We start from the raw sequence: 16,120 nt of genomic DNA, 5'->3' as shown, positions 1-16,120 counted from the left end.
TAACACAAATACGGTCTTAAAATGATTAAGAAAAAATTAAGCTCGGTGCCTTTCAATTATCCAAGAAATGCTAGTATCCAAGTTTGCAAGGTGGACAAGCGAAGGCGAGGCCCATTAGAGACTAGCACTATCTTCCGGCGACAAATTGGATGCAAATCAATCAGAAGTCAGAACACACCACAGAAACTGTCGCAAAACATTCCTGCGTCCCAAACAAGCCCCAAAAGTAACAATTTTTCACAAATACGCCCACAAAATTCTCGGTTAAACTAGCTGACCTACGTTGCGCCCATCTAAGTCCCAGAATTTTTCACAACTCAGAAAATTCAGAACAAAAAAAAACATAGATAGAGGCAGACTACACACTGATTTGCAGTCTGGAAAATGGTTTCGATTATACGCATATACCCCAGAAGAGTCGCAACTCAGCACACATATATCCATGGACACTGATGCGAAGTATAACCACTCAGGCAGAGACCTATATAACCTTTCTTCACAGTAACGGAGGTAGAAAGCCAAAAAGAAAACCACATGTTCCAATTCACCTCAATGCAGCAGCACCCCCTGCAGCCTGGTGCCTCAGTTGGTACTCGCACCAAAAACCCTGATCCTCTCTTCAATCTTGGCGCTGCAGCTGGGACAGCGAACCACGCCTTTATCCTCCTGCAGCTTGTTGCAGCCAACGCATAGGACCTGGTGTGCGCACTGGAGCAGGATCACGACCGCCGCCTCCTTCTTGCAAACAACACAGTCCCGGCGGCGGCTTGGCTTCTGGGCTGGCTGTGGTAGTGGGCGGTTGGATGCGGCTGGTGGCCTCTGGATGGGCTGCTGCTTTGACGTCCGTGCTGTGCTTCGGTTAGTCATGCCAGGAGGGTTGGTTGATGGGACAGCTGGTTGATTTGTGCCTGTCGACTTCTGCAGACGGTTCAATTCGTCTTGCAGCCTCCGGAGGTCATCCTTGTAGCACTGGGATTCAACTTCTTTCTTCCGACGAAGCTCTTCAAGTCGGCGATCAGAGTCTGCTTTCGCAGCTTCCTTCTTCCTGCGCTCCTCTTCCAAAAGTGCCACGTTTTCTTCTTTGGCCCTTGTGTCCTCTCTTATCTTGATCTGCAAACCAAACACATACAACAAATCAGTTGTACTGTTACAGTTATTAGATCACTGGGTTCAGGCAACATCACAGTATGGGTAGAGCAGTACGCTATAATATCATAAATGACCCAACATGAACTAGTATGATGTCTAACCAAGACAATTTGCATCCAATCTGAAGACTTCTCATTTCAATCTCAAATATATTGTACCTTATTATCCACAATGGGCGTAATATTAAATAACTAAATGCTAGCAATATGAACTGTTAATGCATCAAATGATATAAATACTTAAAATCCACATCATAACAATGCAAAACACTACGTAGAAAAGTAAAAACACTAACATGTGACAAGGCGCAAAATTAAATGCCCAAGAAAAGAAAATTGCTGGAAAGAAAAAGATGGTCAGAGTTCCATGGAATTGGTCATAGAAAGATTTGATAGGAGAAATAAAAGGGTGGGTTATCACAGTCCCTTGAATACTGCAGCAAGGAACAAAGTACAGCCTGTTTATGTCAGTAATGAGTCAGCCAATTTAGGTACAAATCCAGAAAACTAAACAACCTTCTTGTAGTTTCCAATGGGCATTTCACCTATGTCATCAAATCATTTAACGGTGAGTACCAAATAAGAGGTGATGAACCAAGGTACGAAGGGTACAGGAGTAATAATATTATAATAATCATTAGGAACTGTCAGAAGAAAATAGGTGTGGAATGAATCCTATTTACCAGAAAGCAGGGCAACATTCGCATACCAGACAACTAAGGTAGGATGAGTAATTGCATTATTCCCTTGTATTGATATGTCTATGGTTTTTCTATAAGAATGCGAAGAAATAGCATCTCAAAACAACTTATGGTTGTAATCATACTGCAAGTGGCAGCATCGAGCCATTGACTGATAGAAGTCACTGATTCTAGTCTTAGCTAAGAGCTCAATCAGTTCAAATAACAGCACCAACAAACTTAGATGTAGAACCAAGCAATAGTTTAATGGTTGACAAATGAGGCCAAAACTAATCACAGATTAACACTGACCAAACCAAGTTTGTTTTGGGATAAAACTGGTTGAGCCAATTTTTTGTTTTGAAATATCACAATGCAAACAAAATACAGTAACACATGGGAATAATCCTAACAGCACAAGACTAATGTCAAATGCTTTATCTATGGAATAAATTCACTAAAAGCTACACACAAGTTTGCAAGCATATGCTATATGTTTTAGCTATGGCTGTCACTATGCTAATCAGAGTTAGCAATTTTAGTACAAAGTGTCTATGGAAGTCAAACAAGATTGCCATGGCAGCTAGGACATGATAAAAATAAGGTCAAAGCACAAGACTGCAGTACATGGTGCAGCATAAAGCAAATGACTGATGAATGGCTAACCCGTAACCAGTTGGCATTCACACGTGCATCCCCAGTTCTATGTCTGACCAAGATTAGCATTTGCACAACCACTATATATAAAATATGCATTTTTGTGGTCCAATAGTTCAAAAGTGTATGCAGTAATTAAAAGCTTGCAGCGCCCTCTGAAACCAACCAAAGATGCAGCCAACCAAAGATGCAGCGCATGGAGTAGCTCTATGATATCTGTGGCTACAGGAGATACAGCCCATCACCAAGATACAATTGTTTGGAGATTCCCTGATTGTATGTTAACTGTTTATTTAGTCACAAGTTTCGATCAACTTATGGCTAAATGCAACCAGATAAAGACACATGTGTTCTCACGTCTTTGTTTCTGGTTTCCAGATTTCACCACTAATTCTTCATTAGACACACTTAATCTCCTAAGAGGGGACACTATAATCCATTCAGGATCATCAGCCATACCTACTTCAACCATTATCAGTTTGCTACAGTGACAAATCTCTTGTACCAAACTGATATGGCCTAGGGGGTTAAACAATGAAAGGAATACGAGTGAGGTATGAGGTTGGGATCCTGCCCCTCCCTGACAGCCTAGGGCTGTGATATGGATAGTAGGGCCTAGGAGGGCTCGGAAATTCCTTGATAGTTCCTTCTTGCCTTTATCTAATGACCCATCCTTTTAAAGGGAACAATTTAGGATACGAGACTCCATCCAGTGGTAATTCAGGAGTTGACTTTATTCTCATTGACATGGGAACCACGCGTCACTTAGGCATAAAGTCACAAATGTGCTACCAGATTTCTGCTGAAAATGGTGGAATAGCATAACTTATCCCGTTCCAAAGAGGGATTGCCTAACAATTAGAAACTAATACATAGAAAGCAGTCAAAATAAAAAAATACACCTAGGCACTTAGAAATCTTGACTCATAACTTAATGGGCAACCAACTGGCAGGTCCAGGCTGCACCGGCCCTAGCCCCTACGCTGAGCAGGCTGGGTGTACACGTCCTAGCCCTATGACTAAATTGAAACACACCACAACAGTAGTCTGCTACAACTATGCTCAAGTGTAGTTATTTAATCTCTTCTAGTATGAAAATTTTAAATTATGAGTACTAGCACGTAACAAAACAGAAACCCATGGAAATATGATGTTAAGGAATAAGCATAACGAAATTGCGAGTTTTTCCTAACCTCCATGTTTTTTATTGCCTTCTTGACCTCAGAAAGCTCCCTCTCAGCCTGTGTAATCTTTGTCTTGCATTCAGCAATGTCCTCCTTGAGCTTCGCTTTCTGGCGCTCCCAGACCTCAAGCTTTTTGGTGTCCTTCTTCTCTTTCCTTAACAGACCCTGGCATTGTCTTTCAGTCTCCGATGCACTCAGCTTTGCAGCTTCCATCTCTGCACGTATCTCTGCATTTTCCATTTCCAGCCTCTGAACTGTTGCATTACTCCGGTCAAGCTGCCCACTCTTTTTCTTCAGCTCATTCTCCAGGTGAGCAAGGCGCTTTATTGTGTCATCCTCCATCACCTGCTTTTCCTTCTTACGCCGCTGGTTCTCATCATGTTCCATTCGCAGCACACGCAGCTCAGTGAGATCAGCACCAAGCTTGCGAGCAGCCTGTATAGCCTTTCCCTGTGCCCATTCCCTTCGCTCCTTGAGCTGCGCCTCCATCTCTCTTGTCTGCTTAATGAGGTCACGCACCATCTGATTCTTTGGATCAGGGTTTGCATCTGTTGGATCCTTCTTGTCAATGTCCAGCGCCTCAAGCTCCACAACAACAGACTCAATGAGCTCCTCAGTCGACAGCTTCTTGGCAAAGGACTCCTTGGGTTGCCCTTCCACTGCAGCACCGCTGGACCGTGACCAACCAGCGGCCTTGAGGCAGGACATGGTCGCAGCAGCAGGACCCTGGTGTATCGCGAGTCTCATGAAGGTTTCTGGGTCAAAAAGAGCGGGGTCCTGAGCTGCCGCGGCTGTGGTGTTATTGTAGTGGATGTGTCCACGCTGTGGGGTCTCGGCCACGGGCGGGGGGAGCTCCTCACTCTCAGCAGGGGCAGCAGCAGGTACGGGCTTACCGTTGAGGGAGCAGCCTATGGCGATCGCCTCCTCGAGGCGCAGGTCGCTAGAGAGGAGGCACCACAAGGCCTCGGCGCGGGTGAGGGTGGGGCGGCTGCTCTGGAGGAGGCAGACGAGCCCCGCGAGGGAGTACTCCTCGAGGCGCCGGAGGTCGGCGAATCCGCCCCCGCCGGCGTGGCCGGGGTCGGAGAGGTAGGTGCGGGCGTTGGCGACGATGTTGGAGACGGGGTCGTTGAGCTTGCCGTAGCAGTGGCCCGCGCGGAGGACGGCCTCAAGCGACGCCTCCTCGCTGTGGCCGAGGTCGGCGAGTCGGGCCAGCGCCGCCGCGTACGCCTCGTCCAGCCTCTTGAGCAGGCGCTCCTCCAGCTCGTCCGCCGTGGCGCGGAGCCACGGCGCCGCGTCCTCACCCGCGGCTGGATCGGGATCGGAGGCCGGCGGGGGCGCCGCCGCGGGGCCCGCGCGAGCGGAGCGGCCCTTCCGGGACGCGCGGCTCCCGCGGTCGCGGGGTTGTCCCGCCATCAGAGCGGAGTCGGAGTCGGAGTCGGAGGCGGTGGCTGCGGCGGCGATAGGGTTTGGGCGATGGGATCAGAGGTGGGGGTGGGGTTGGGGTTGGGGTGGGCGGCGCGCAGACCACGTCGATGTGTGCGAGGAAAATGGCGTGGGGATGGTAACTGAAGCGAGGAAGGGGAAGGGTAAAGAAGGGCTTGTTGCTGGGCTCGATTGGGCTCTGTGTTGGGTCTTTAGGGCTGACCGGATAAACAATTTTTTTTTTTTTGCGAACAACCGGATAAACAATTAACAACCGCATCGGAAAGCAATTTAGATTGGTTGAAGCATTCGGCAACTTGCATTGAATTTAGGATTCTGAGGGCTTTGAAGCAGGAGTATTTCTAATCAGCAATGTAATTTTGAATTTAGATCTTTAACTATTTGCAGGATAGGTGTATACATGAGAAAGAGATGGTGTTTCTATACAATGTGTAGCTATCACGGAGATAGCATCAAGTAGATCCACTAAAAATAATTTTCATAAGATAAATCGTCATTATGTCAAATGAATAGCCATGCTAACTCAAACTTTAATGTTTCTAACTCGTAATAAAAAAAATTCAATATAGCTTAACCTATCAATGAGTGCTTCAACAAAGGTAGCACTAGACCTAAATTTAATTGCTGAAATAAACCTAGAAAATTTTGCCCCATGGTGTGTCAAGAATATACATAAAATCCGGGTGGCTACGTTGTTAAATGATAGTGACCACATTATCATTTCGCAATAGTGTGTAGTCACGTGGATGGTAAGCATGGATAGCCCACCCTCTTTACAGTTTGTGAAGTATCTGCATGTACTTTATTACTTTTCAGAGTTGGTCGAACTTTGCACGTAGCAAATCGTCCTATAAAACCAACTTTGCAAAATACACTCTTTTGTCTAACTCCTATTTATTCTAACAAAATTATTAGGTGAAACTCCTATATTTTGCAAATTTCTAGACAAAAGTTTTGTGTTGTCCTACACCAGTGCTCACGAGCCTTTGTTTTGCATTGGAGCATGTCTCCTAGAATTATGTGGATAATCAAAATAAAATCTATCTTTACAACAAAGATAAAATTCTCTTTGTAGATAAATCACACCATTGTTTTCTGAAAAAAGAAAGATGAAACACATACAAACAATATTAACACATTATAGGCGGTGTAGTAGTGGAACATATATGGCTTGTCATACTCGCTGCCCTAGCATCCTCTTTTGTACCAGCACCTTTTCCACCACCCCTCCACCTCCTCTTACTAATGTTGCCCCTTGTTGCACTTAGCCACTTACTACCACGATTCCCGTCTCTACGTTTCCTACTGCCACCACTCGTGGCTTGCAGGATTTTGCCTCGCTTTCTCATCGGCATAGTGCATTGCGCGCATCCTGCCAACTGCTAAGTCAGGTGATGAGTAGCCCCATCACACCAAAGTATCTAACAATGAGCATTGCTCTCTTCTTTAGCGCTACTGTCACATTACAATTCTATACATCCAGCAAAAAACATGAGATGAAGACACGATAGACCGACTCATCTTAGGACGAGATGATGATTTCTCAAACCAAACACCCTTTGAAGCGCCACGTTCGTCCACGTCCTAGCCTTTTTCAAAGTGCAGCACTAGCACTAAACACTGGTTCTATAGTTGAATTCTTGGCCCTGACGATCGCTGGATTCTCTGGGAGCTTAGTAAAAGATCTTTTCAGTGTCCGTGCTCTTGGATTTGAAAGTGAACTCTTTTGTGTAGCTTGTAAGCTTTGGTTTTGCCCTAAGGACCGAGTGGGGTCTCAAATTCAGTGCTGGTATATGTGGTAAGGCAAACCGTGGCAAGATGACGATGGCCGGATGCATGAATGCATCTCATGTGCTCGGTCGAAGCAACTGAACTTGCCACTGTTGTTCGGCTCAGGACTAACTTAAAACTAATGCTCTGCTCAGTTACACACGATTCCGCCAAGTATATATGTTAACTCCTCACTCACGAGTCAGCCAAAATTGCGAACTAGAGCAGCTAGATTTTTTCCTATTCCTTTAATCAGGTGATGTGAAATAAGTAACCTTTATAATAGTAGATGTTAATCGAATAGTGAAAATCGCGAGGAAACAGCATTGTTTGTGATGATAGATGACACATATGCGTGTTGTGCGGTGCGTAGGTACACAGAGGAAAGATGGTTAATGAATTGGTTAGGCCCCTGAATTTTCAGTGAACGGATCTATGCTTAGTGTTTCTTTTCATGTGCAACATTAGGTTCTGACAAGAATGTTCACAGGAACAATGTAGGGCAGAAAGTTCAATACTTGATAAATTAAATTCAGCTGTAGATGTACAAAAGGCTCCTATATATTGTCCCAGTGCTGATCGTTGCATACTGCAAAATGGAATAGCATGAACAGCATCACATGGATAGATCAGCCTCAGATAACAGAAGCATTCACATATGGGGTAGATAATGCAGATGTTGCGTTGGCATGCTCTCTCTGACTACAAGGCTGCAGTGCCGCCACCTCCAGCCTGGCTGCGAAGCTCAGGACCCATTTCTTTCCTTCTTGGTTTGGCAATGAAGCCCAACGTTGCAGAAAGGATGACACCTGAGCAACTATCTCATTAGGATCTGTAACGAGTTTATCATCAGAGAGAGCTTTGTTTCTTGCAAGCCAAATGGCCCAGAACACCGCAGCTGCTCCCAGAAGGATCACCATGGCCTCTTTTTGTGATGAAGAAACAACACGATCAATCAGTTCCATAGTGTTTCTTGGGAACCAGCTCATTCCGCCTACAGTGCAGCAAAGGTTCCAAACGTGCTGAGCAATACGACACTGAAAGAAAAGATGGTTCCTGGTCTCGAAGGCATCACAGAAAGCGCAACTGGTATCATCGCATTTCAACCTCCCTTTCTTCATACTTTCTTTAGTAAATATGCAGTCATTTCTGGTTTCTAAGGCATCGCAAAAGGCACAACTGGTATCATCGCCTTTCAAGCTCCATTTCTTCATATTTTCTTTAGTAAATATGCAGTCATTGAGAACCATCCAGAGGAAGATCTTGTTTTTGTGAGGCATCCTACAAGTCCATAACACCTGCATGTCTCCACCTTTAAGCAACATGCCGAGAAATTTCCTATGTAGCTTACTGCTCTCTTCTACTCTCCACTTTTGGCCATATTTTCTATCAGTGGTGTTAAACTTAGATCTCTCCAACACCACTTCATTGAACCTAACCATTCCATTCCAGTGGACGCAGAAGCATCTTCTTACTGGAATCCACCATTTCCCCTTCCTCCAGCACTTGTTTGCCGACACCGGCAACCATGTATCCTTCACTTTCTTGATGACCCTTGGGCATTTGCAGCCAGCAGAAGCGTTATCCTCCCATCTGTTATGAGTGAAACGAATTCTATTATCATCCACTAGAGATTTGTCACAGCCAAGATGGAACATATCTCTACTCCCACACACGGCCTTCATGAATTCAGAGCACCCATGTTTCTTTATATCACGGGTGCTGTTCTCATAGATTGCGTATTTCTTATCAATGATCTCCTTCCACAAGGTTTCATCATGCTCCCCAAATCTGTAAAGCCACCTAGACAGAAGGCATTCATTCAGAGCAGGGACATTAAGAATGCTCGCATTTCCATCATCCTCAGATACGTATATTCGTGCCCGTTCTTTCTTATGATATTTTCGCTTCTGAACTGTGCCATGCCACAGGAACCTAGCCCAGATTCTGTCCACCTCTGTAATAAACCAGTCTGGCAGCCTATAGAGTGACATAGTGTACATTAGAGTGCGACTGACTGATGAATTTAACAGTGCGACTCTCTCATTCAAAGATAAATTGTTGCTTTCACATTCCGCTAGTTTGGAATGCATCTCATCAATAAGTGGTTGCCAGTCTTTTCTTTCTAATCTTGAACTACTTATGGGCACACCTAGGTATTTAATAGGCAAGCTTCCAGAGTTGCATGTAAATACTTGCTCATACTCTTCTTGCTTTGATTTATCTTCGCCGATGTATGTAACTTTACTATTTAGGAAGTTGATCTTTAACCCTGACATTAATTCATAGCAGGTCAAAAGCAACTTGAGTTGAACAGCCATTTCAACATCATCCTTGAGCAAAAGTACTGTATCCTCTGCGCAATGCACATTTAGCACCCCCTTGTTCGTCATATGTGCAGCTAATCCTTCCAATATGCCTTTCTCCTTACCTCTATTCAACATAGCTGATAATGCATCAATTACCAAACTGAACAAGAGTGGTGAAAGGGGATCCCCTTGACGAAGACCTTTTTGCTCAAAGTAGCGTCCTGGTTTCCCATTCACCATGACACTTACAGATCCCCCTTGCAATAATTTCTTCATCCAGTGGATCCACTTGTTGGTGAAGCCCTTCAAGATCAATACTTCTTCAAGGAAATCCAAATTTACATTGGCATATGGACTATCAAAATCTAATTCCAGAACGATTCCAGGCATATTATTCTTGTTTAATTCATGTAACACCTCATGAATAACAGCCACTCCATCTAGAATGTTCCTCCCAGGTAGAAAACCATTCTGGGTTTTGTCCACTATTTTATCAACAACTTTACTTAACCTGTTAGCCAATACTTTTGAAAAGATCTTGCAGCTGACATTCAACAGATAGGCAGGACGATATTGCTCAATACAAGTAGCACCTTCGACTTCAGGGATCAATGCAAGGAAAGCAAAGTTAAGTCGATGAATGTTTAGACTCCCAGTATGAAACTCATCAAACATTTCCTTCAGATCACCTTTAATAACATGCCATAATTCTCTGTAGAAAGAGACAGGTATCCCATCCGGACCAGGGGCAATATCAGTTTCCATGTCCCATACAGCTTCCTTGATTTCCTCAATAGTAAAGAGTTTATCAAGATGGAAATTGTCTTGTTCATTAAGTTTATGGTCATCATCCCAGAAACCACTCTGTAATCTCATGCTACATCTTTCTTCATGCCTAAACAAATCCTTGTAGTATGCAGTAGCATGTTTTCCAATAGCTTCATCATCTTCTAAGGTGCCATCTTCAGTTGCCAAGGAGGTAATCATTAACTTGTTTTTACTGTCACAAGATTCTTCATCTATATAGGCAGCGGCCAAGCCCCCTTCCAAGTAGCATCTCTCTCTGTATCTTTGTTGCCGCCACACTTCATCCTCTCTAGAAATGTTCATCAGAGCAGTGTCCAGAGCTGTTTTCTCATACCATTCTTCAACAGACAATTCCCGACAATTAATTTTCCTCTCAAATTCAGAAATCTTGTAATATAGAGCCTGCTTCGCTCTTTTTCTTTCACCCAGAATATTCCGATTCCAACCTTTGAGACACCTCCTCAACCTTCTAATCTTTTCCTGCCATTTATCCAACCCCTCCAAGTTACCTGTATCAGCTGTCCAGTTATTGGCTACAAAAGTACGACATTCATCTCTCACAAGCCAGCACTCCTCAAATCTGAATATATAAGGTGGCTTCTGCATATTGCCACCAGCAGCCTCATTGGACTGCAAAACAAGATTAATGTTAGACAGTACCTTCATTTAACAGAATAGGCAGATAGCTATTCTGAAACAAACTTGTTTGAATCAGCTAATCGTGTAGTTGAATAATACAAGCTCATGACCTAAAAATTGTCAGGAACTCAGGATCTTCAGGATTATTTATATCTGTTAGCAGGATTATCGACGTACAAGGAACAAAAAGAACAATCATATAGAGGAACTCAAGGCACTAGAAAACTATATGGAACTAGGTAATTAGACCACTTTATGCAATTAACATATTTTATATGTTTCAGTAATACTAGATATTTCGAGTAATGCAAATAGTAAACCAGATTCTTGAAGACAACTACAACCAATTGAGATATTGTTGTCTCTGCCCTAAAAAAAAGATAGCATGGTCCCTTAAGATAGGGTTTCTGAAATTACTTGACTGCATAAACCTTTATTTTTCCGAAAGGCTGCATAAACCTTTTACTTAATTGAGCCATGGCAGCACGGGCACTAGGATTTGCAAGAAACAATCTAGACAAGATAAACTTTACAGAAAATTGAAACCTCATTCCCTGACATAAATTTGCTGCAAATAAAAATTAATAGGAAGGAGTAGCATCTAAGGCACAAGAAGCAGGACATGACCTACACATTTTCAGAAAACTAGCCATTGACTATAACTTATCAGTTAGCACTTTAAGTGCTCACCATAGGCCAATTAGCGTTTGCAAATTGTGAACCTTGGTTCCTGAAGGCAATTAAGTCGACTCCTTTCAGTTGAAATTTTTTTTTCCAACAACCAGTTACAGATAGGCAAGAATAATTGATAACAGATAGTTTTACATGAGAGATTACTGCAATTTACAAAAAATTTGGCACACCAGCCCCTCCTTCCTTCCCTTAACAGCATGCACAGATGCAGCATTGTTCACTATACACCAATCCAGGCAGCAGGTGCTTTCCCTTAAGCAAGATTTTTCGGCCAAAACCTAGAACTAGCAAGGGCGGTGCCCCCTACCCAGAATGATCATGGGGGATTGGGGAAACCCCCAAAGCGCCAAAATTTCACAGGAATGACCTTGGAAAGCGAAGTAGAACAGATGAACTCACCATCGGATGCGAAGAAGAAGACACTTGGCGTCGCGCAGGAGGCGGAGGCCGAGGCAAGGAGCCGGCGGCGGCAGGTGATCGGCGGGCAGTGGGAGTGGGTGGAAATGGGAATGGCCTTCCGCCGCGTGGAATGCTGGAGCCTAGAGTGGAGACGGGTTCGGCGAAGCGAGGGTTTTGGGTTGTGGGCTGCTAGCCTGCTAGGCCTGGGCTGACATGGGCTAGTTTCGTGGTTCATTCGTTCAGACAGATAATGGGCTGTGACCGATCCATTTTGAAGGTTTTTGGAGTTCTGAGAGCCCGTTAACAAAAAAAAAAGCATTCTGACCGTTCATCTCTTCAATATATACATCTTCATGAAACGTAGCAACTAAAATAAATGCTCAAAAGAAAAGAAATAAGTTAATAGCCGCAACAAAATTCAGAGCGTGGAAATGATCCTCCTCCGTTCCCGAGACCGCGAACAGCGAAATGTTGCGGGGCAGTGGCCCCGATCTGCACCTGGCCCCTGCTCATGGTAGAGAGTAGAGACACGAAGAAATAGGAGCGCAGGGAAACAGGGAATGAAATTATGATGAGACAATGGAGGCAGGAAGGCCCTAGGCTTAGTGGCCAGAGATTACTATAGGGCAGCAGACTGGTGGCCATGGCGCCACCGGTAATGGAGCTTGGGTTCAGGTGATTGTGTCAATCTTGGTTTTTAGATGCAACTGGTTAGGTACACACAAACCTTAAAAAGTCGTACAAGCCTTTAAAAAGCAATGTTTTCCCAACGGCGCTACTGGTCGTCGGTGGGGAAATGGAACGCCATGGCATGGGTGGGAGGTACAGTTTGCAGTGTTTGAAGTCAAACCACCGTTTGCTGCATTGGCCATAGCCATAGCCCTATCCCCCGCAGGCCGCAGCACGCACGATCGACGCAGGAAGACGAAGGCGCGATGAACCGGAGCAGATTTGTGTCCGCCAAGCCTCAAAAGTCAGTACCACCGTGCGCGATCGTGCAGCCGTGCTGCGCGTGCTTTGGAACCAACGTGTTAGAAAAATCAGTTTCTTGATCAGCCAAAAGCAGCTGTAAACTATAAGCTTAAGCCCTAATTAAGCCCCTAATTAACCCCACCCTACCCAGCAGCAATCTGCACCCGTAAGCAATGCAACGCCTGACAACCCGATCCCACAACCACTGGTGCCCACGGCGTCAGAAGCACTGAGCGCAAGCCCAAGCAACGTAAACCAGTGCCGCGTCACAAGGGAGGAACCTCGGAATATAAAATTTCCCGCGAAGAGGCGAGCAGAGGAGACCCCGGGTCGCCGGAGGGGAAGAAGAGGTGGGGAACAGGGATCAGGAATGGCCGAGGCCCTCAGCTGAGCTCGAACCCGCGCGTCGATCCGTGGAGAGACCGACCTCGGAGGAGAGAGAGAGAGAGAGAGAGAGAGAGAGAGAGAGAGAGAGAGAGAGAGAGAGAGAGAGAGAGAGAGAGAGAGAGAGAGAGAGCTGGGCAGAGATGGACCAGCGGCAGGAGCGGGACCGGCGGCGGACGCTGCTGCTGGTGAACCTGGCGTCCATCATGGAGCGCGCCGACGAGGCTCTCCTGCCGGCGGTGTACCGGGAGGTGGGCGCCGCGCTGCACGCCACCCCCGCGGGGCTCGGCGCCCTCACGCTCTGCCGCTCCGTCGTGCAGGCAGCCTGCTACCCGCTCGCCGCCTACGCCGCCGCGCGCCACAACCGCGCGCGCGTCATCGCCGTCGGGGCCTTCCTCTGGGCCGCCGCCACCTTCCTCGTCGGCGTCTCCGACACCTTCTTACAGGTCCGTTGGCTGCTGCTGCAGATGTACTGGTTCTGCAGTTTTTGTGCACTTTGACTGTGAACCTGCTCTCGTGGAGATTGGGATCTGGCAGAGCCTCGCTCTGGTTCTAGCCGCACAATTAGAATCTTTGGGGGCAATTAATTGGTTGAGATTCAATTATTTATGTTAATACCGACTCCAAATCTTGCTTTAGCAATGCTTAATCGACACTGAAATGTGATAACGTGTCAGGTTGCAATCTCACGAGGCCTGAACGGCATCGGCCTGGCTCTGGTGGTGCCCTCGATCCAGTCCCTGGTCGCAGACTCCACCGACGACGGCACGCGCGGCTCGGCGTTCGGCTGGCTGCAGCTCGCCAGCAGCCTCGGCCTCATCTCCGGAGGCTTCGTCGGCCTGCTGCTGGCGCAGACCACGGTCCTCGGGATCGCCGGCTGGCGCATCGCCTTCCACCTCGTGGCTGCCATCAGCATCGCCGTCGGGATCCTCAACTGGTTCTTCGCCGTCGACCCCCACTTCCCCGCCGGCGACGACAGCACCACCGCCAACCACCAGCGCGACGGCAAGCAGCCGGCCACCGCGCGGGAGGTCGTGGCGGAGATGATCGAGGAGGCCAAGTTCGTGGTGCGGATCCCCACGTTCCAGATCTTCGTGGCGCAGGGTGTCAGCGGCTCGTTCCCGTGGTCGGCGCTCTCGTTCGCGTCCATGTGGCTGGAGCTCAAAGGGTTCAGCCATGGCGACACCGCCGTCCTGATGACCATCTTCTGGGTCGCGAGCTCCCTCGGCGGCCTGCTCGGGGGGAAGATGGGCGACTTCCTCGCCGTGAGGTACCCCGACGCCGGCAGGATCGTGCTCTCCCAGATCAGCCCCCTCTCGGCGGTGCCCATGGGCGCCGTGCTGCTGCTGGGCCTCCCCGACGACCCGTCCAAGGGCGTCTCCTACGCCGTTGTCCTGTTCGTCATGGGCTTGCTAATGTCCTGGAACGGTCCCGCCACGAACTTGTAAGTCATGCTCTGCTTTCATAACCTCTGATAACTCCACAACTCCGTGTTTGGATTTGATTTTGCCCTAATAGCAACCGCGTATTTACCTCCACAATACGATTATTAGACATAACTGCACCAAAATTGTGAAAAACAATTATCCAAGCCAATTATCAAGTTTTGAATGAAGATTCAAGCAAAATTTTACTTTGTAGTTGAAAGAGTGAGAAATCTCTGTCTAACCATTTTGCAAATTCTTGCTCATCTTGCAGCCCTATTTTTGCGGAGATCGTCCCGGAGAAGTCAAGAACAAGTATCTATGCCCTTGACCGATCATTCGAGTCAGTGCTATCATCCTTTGCCCCTCCAATCGTTGGTCTCTTGGCTCAGCGTGTCTATGGTTACAAGCCAAACGATAAGGGGGAGAGTGTTCAACAAGATCGGGAGAACGCCGCCTCCCTGGCCAAGGCGTTGTACACTTCCATAGCGATACCGTTCATACTCTGCACGGCCATATACTCGTTCCTGTACTGCAGCTACCCCCGGGACAGGGAGCGTGCGCGGATGCAGTCCCTGATCGAGTCGGAGCTGCAGCAGATGGAGCACGAGAGCACTTGCCTAGAAGATGGTGATGCCCGGCCCAAGGTCTTCGCCTTGGCGAATGATGGTGAAAGAGCTACCATTGGTGTTACCTATGACCATAAGGAGGCTCCCGAGGGTGAGAAGGACACTGTGAGCCTGTTGGCGAACCGGGAATCATGATAGGAATTGGGGTCTCCAACCGAGGCATTGTTGTATTGATGTTTCAAAATGGATCAGACAAGCAGTCCGTGTTAGACAAAGCTCGTTTAAACTTAGGGAGGAAGTACGCTCGCCGTATTGTCAGCCGGTGGATCTTGCTTTCTTCCTCCCCCTAACTCCCGAGTGCTCCGGAGGGGTGACTCGGGAGGCGACAGTGCCCGCACCCAACCACCTGCCACCTGCCCGACTCCGGCTGCCGAAGCCGACCCCTGCGTCGTGCTCTCTCCCTCCCCTTCCCTCCTCCTCTCTCCCTCTCCACTCCCATTCTGCAAACCCTAGCGCCGCCGGTAGCCGGATCCGCCACCAACCACCGTGGGCAGATCCACCTCCCCTAAGCCCAGATCTACTCATCCTGGGCGCGGGGGTCCCTTCCCTGATGGCCGCCGTGTTCTCCCCCCACCCCTCCGCCGTCCGGAGGATGGGGGGGCACGACCGGATCCGCGTTCTCCCTCCCCTTCCGCTGCCGGAGGGCGGGCGGCGGGGGTGGCCGCGCCCCTCCCTGGCTGTCGGGTCTGCTGGGGGGCGGGCTCTGCGCGCCACCGCCGCGTGGCTGGCCACGGTGTCGCTGGTGCATCCCCCTCCTCTCTAGTGGCGCAGCGCCACCACCGGCGTCGTTGGCTCGTGCTGGGAGGCGGGGCTTTGTGCGCCGCCGGCGCCACCGCTAGTGCGTCCCCCCCCCCCTCCCTCTTTGGTGGCGCATTTCCGCCGGCTGGGGGATTGGACAACTGGTTATGTGGTGGTATTCTTTGGCTCCTTGGCACCCGGTGATCCCCGTGCTCTTGGTGGCAGCAGTGTTTTCTGAGGAAGG

The 16,120-nt window shown here is 47.8% G+C and overlaps 2 protein-coding genes across 2 annotated transcripts; one reads left to right on the top strand and one right to left on the bottom strand.

Annotated features, from left to right (window-relative positions):
• Positions 1-348: 348 nt before the first annotated feature.
• On the bottom strand, positions 349-5,206 carry LOC101758852 (MND1-interacting protein 1). The gene is made up of 2 exons (XM_004956630.4): positions 3,679-5,206; positions 349-1,110 (listed from the first exon to the last, which is right to left on the bottom strand). Exons 1-2 carry the CDS (start codon positions 5,080-5,082, stop codon positions 583-585), a joined length of 1,932 nt encoding a protein of 643 aa, XP_004956687.1. The 5' UTR covers positions 5,083-5,206; the 3' UTR covers positions 349-582.
• Positions 5,207-13,228: 8,022 nt separating this feature from the next.
• On the top strand, positions 13,229-15,359 carry LOC101775900. The gene is made up of 3 exons (XM_004959356.4): positions 13,229-13,531; positions 13,763-14,529; positions 14,784-15,359. Exons 1-3 carry the CDS (start codon positions 13,229-13,231, stop codon positions 15,271-15,273), a joined length of 1,560 nt encoding a protein of 519 aa, XP_004959413.3. The 3' UTR covers positions 15,274-15,359.
• Positions 15,360-16,120: the final 761 nt, after the last annotated feature.

Source organism: Setaria italica, chromosome II, assembly GCF_000263155.2.
Source record: "Setaria italica strain Yugu1 chromosome II, Setaria_italica_v2.0, whole genome shotgun sequence".
Taxonomy (NCBI): domain Eukaryota; kingdom Viridiplantae; phylum Streptophyta; class Magnoliopsida; order Poales; family Poaceae; genus Setaria; species Setaria italica.
This window is presented reverse-complemented; position numbering and strand designations above follow the sequence as displayed.

What these genes read in the sequence shown, in the direction of transcription:
- LOC101758852 (XM_004956630.4), bottom strand. Translation starts at nt 5,082, where the DNA reads ATGGCGGGACAACCCCGCGACCGCGGGAGCCGCGCGTCCCGGAAGGGC. An exon ending in AGGCAATAAAAAACATGGAG is followed by an intron (nt 1,111 to 3,678) that starts GTTAGGAAAAAC and finishes TTTGGTTTGCAG; the next exon opens with ATCAAGATAAGAGAGGACAC.
- LOC101775900 (XM_004959356.4), top strand. Translation starts at nt 13,229, where the DNA reads ATGGACCAGCGGCAGGAGCGGGACCGGCGGCGGACGCTGCTGCTGGTG. An exon ending in TCTCCGACACCTTCTTACAG is followed by an intron (nt 13,532 to 13,762) that starts GTCCGTTGGCTG and finishes ATAACGTGTCAG; the next exon opens with GTTGCAATCTCACGAGGCCT. An exon ending in AACGGTCCCGCCACGAACTT is followed by an intron (nt 14,530 to 14,783) that starts GTAAGTCATGCT and finishes CTCATCTTGCAG; the next exon opens with CCCTATTTTTGCGGAGATCG.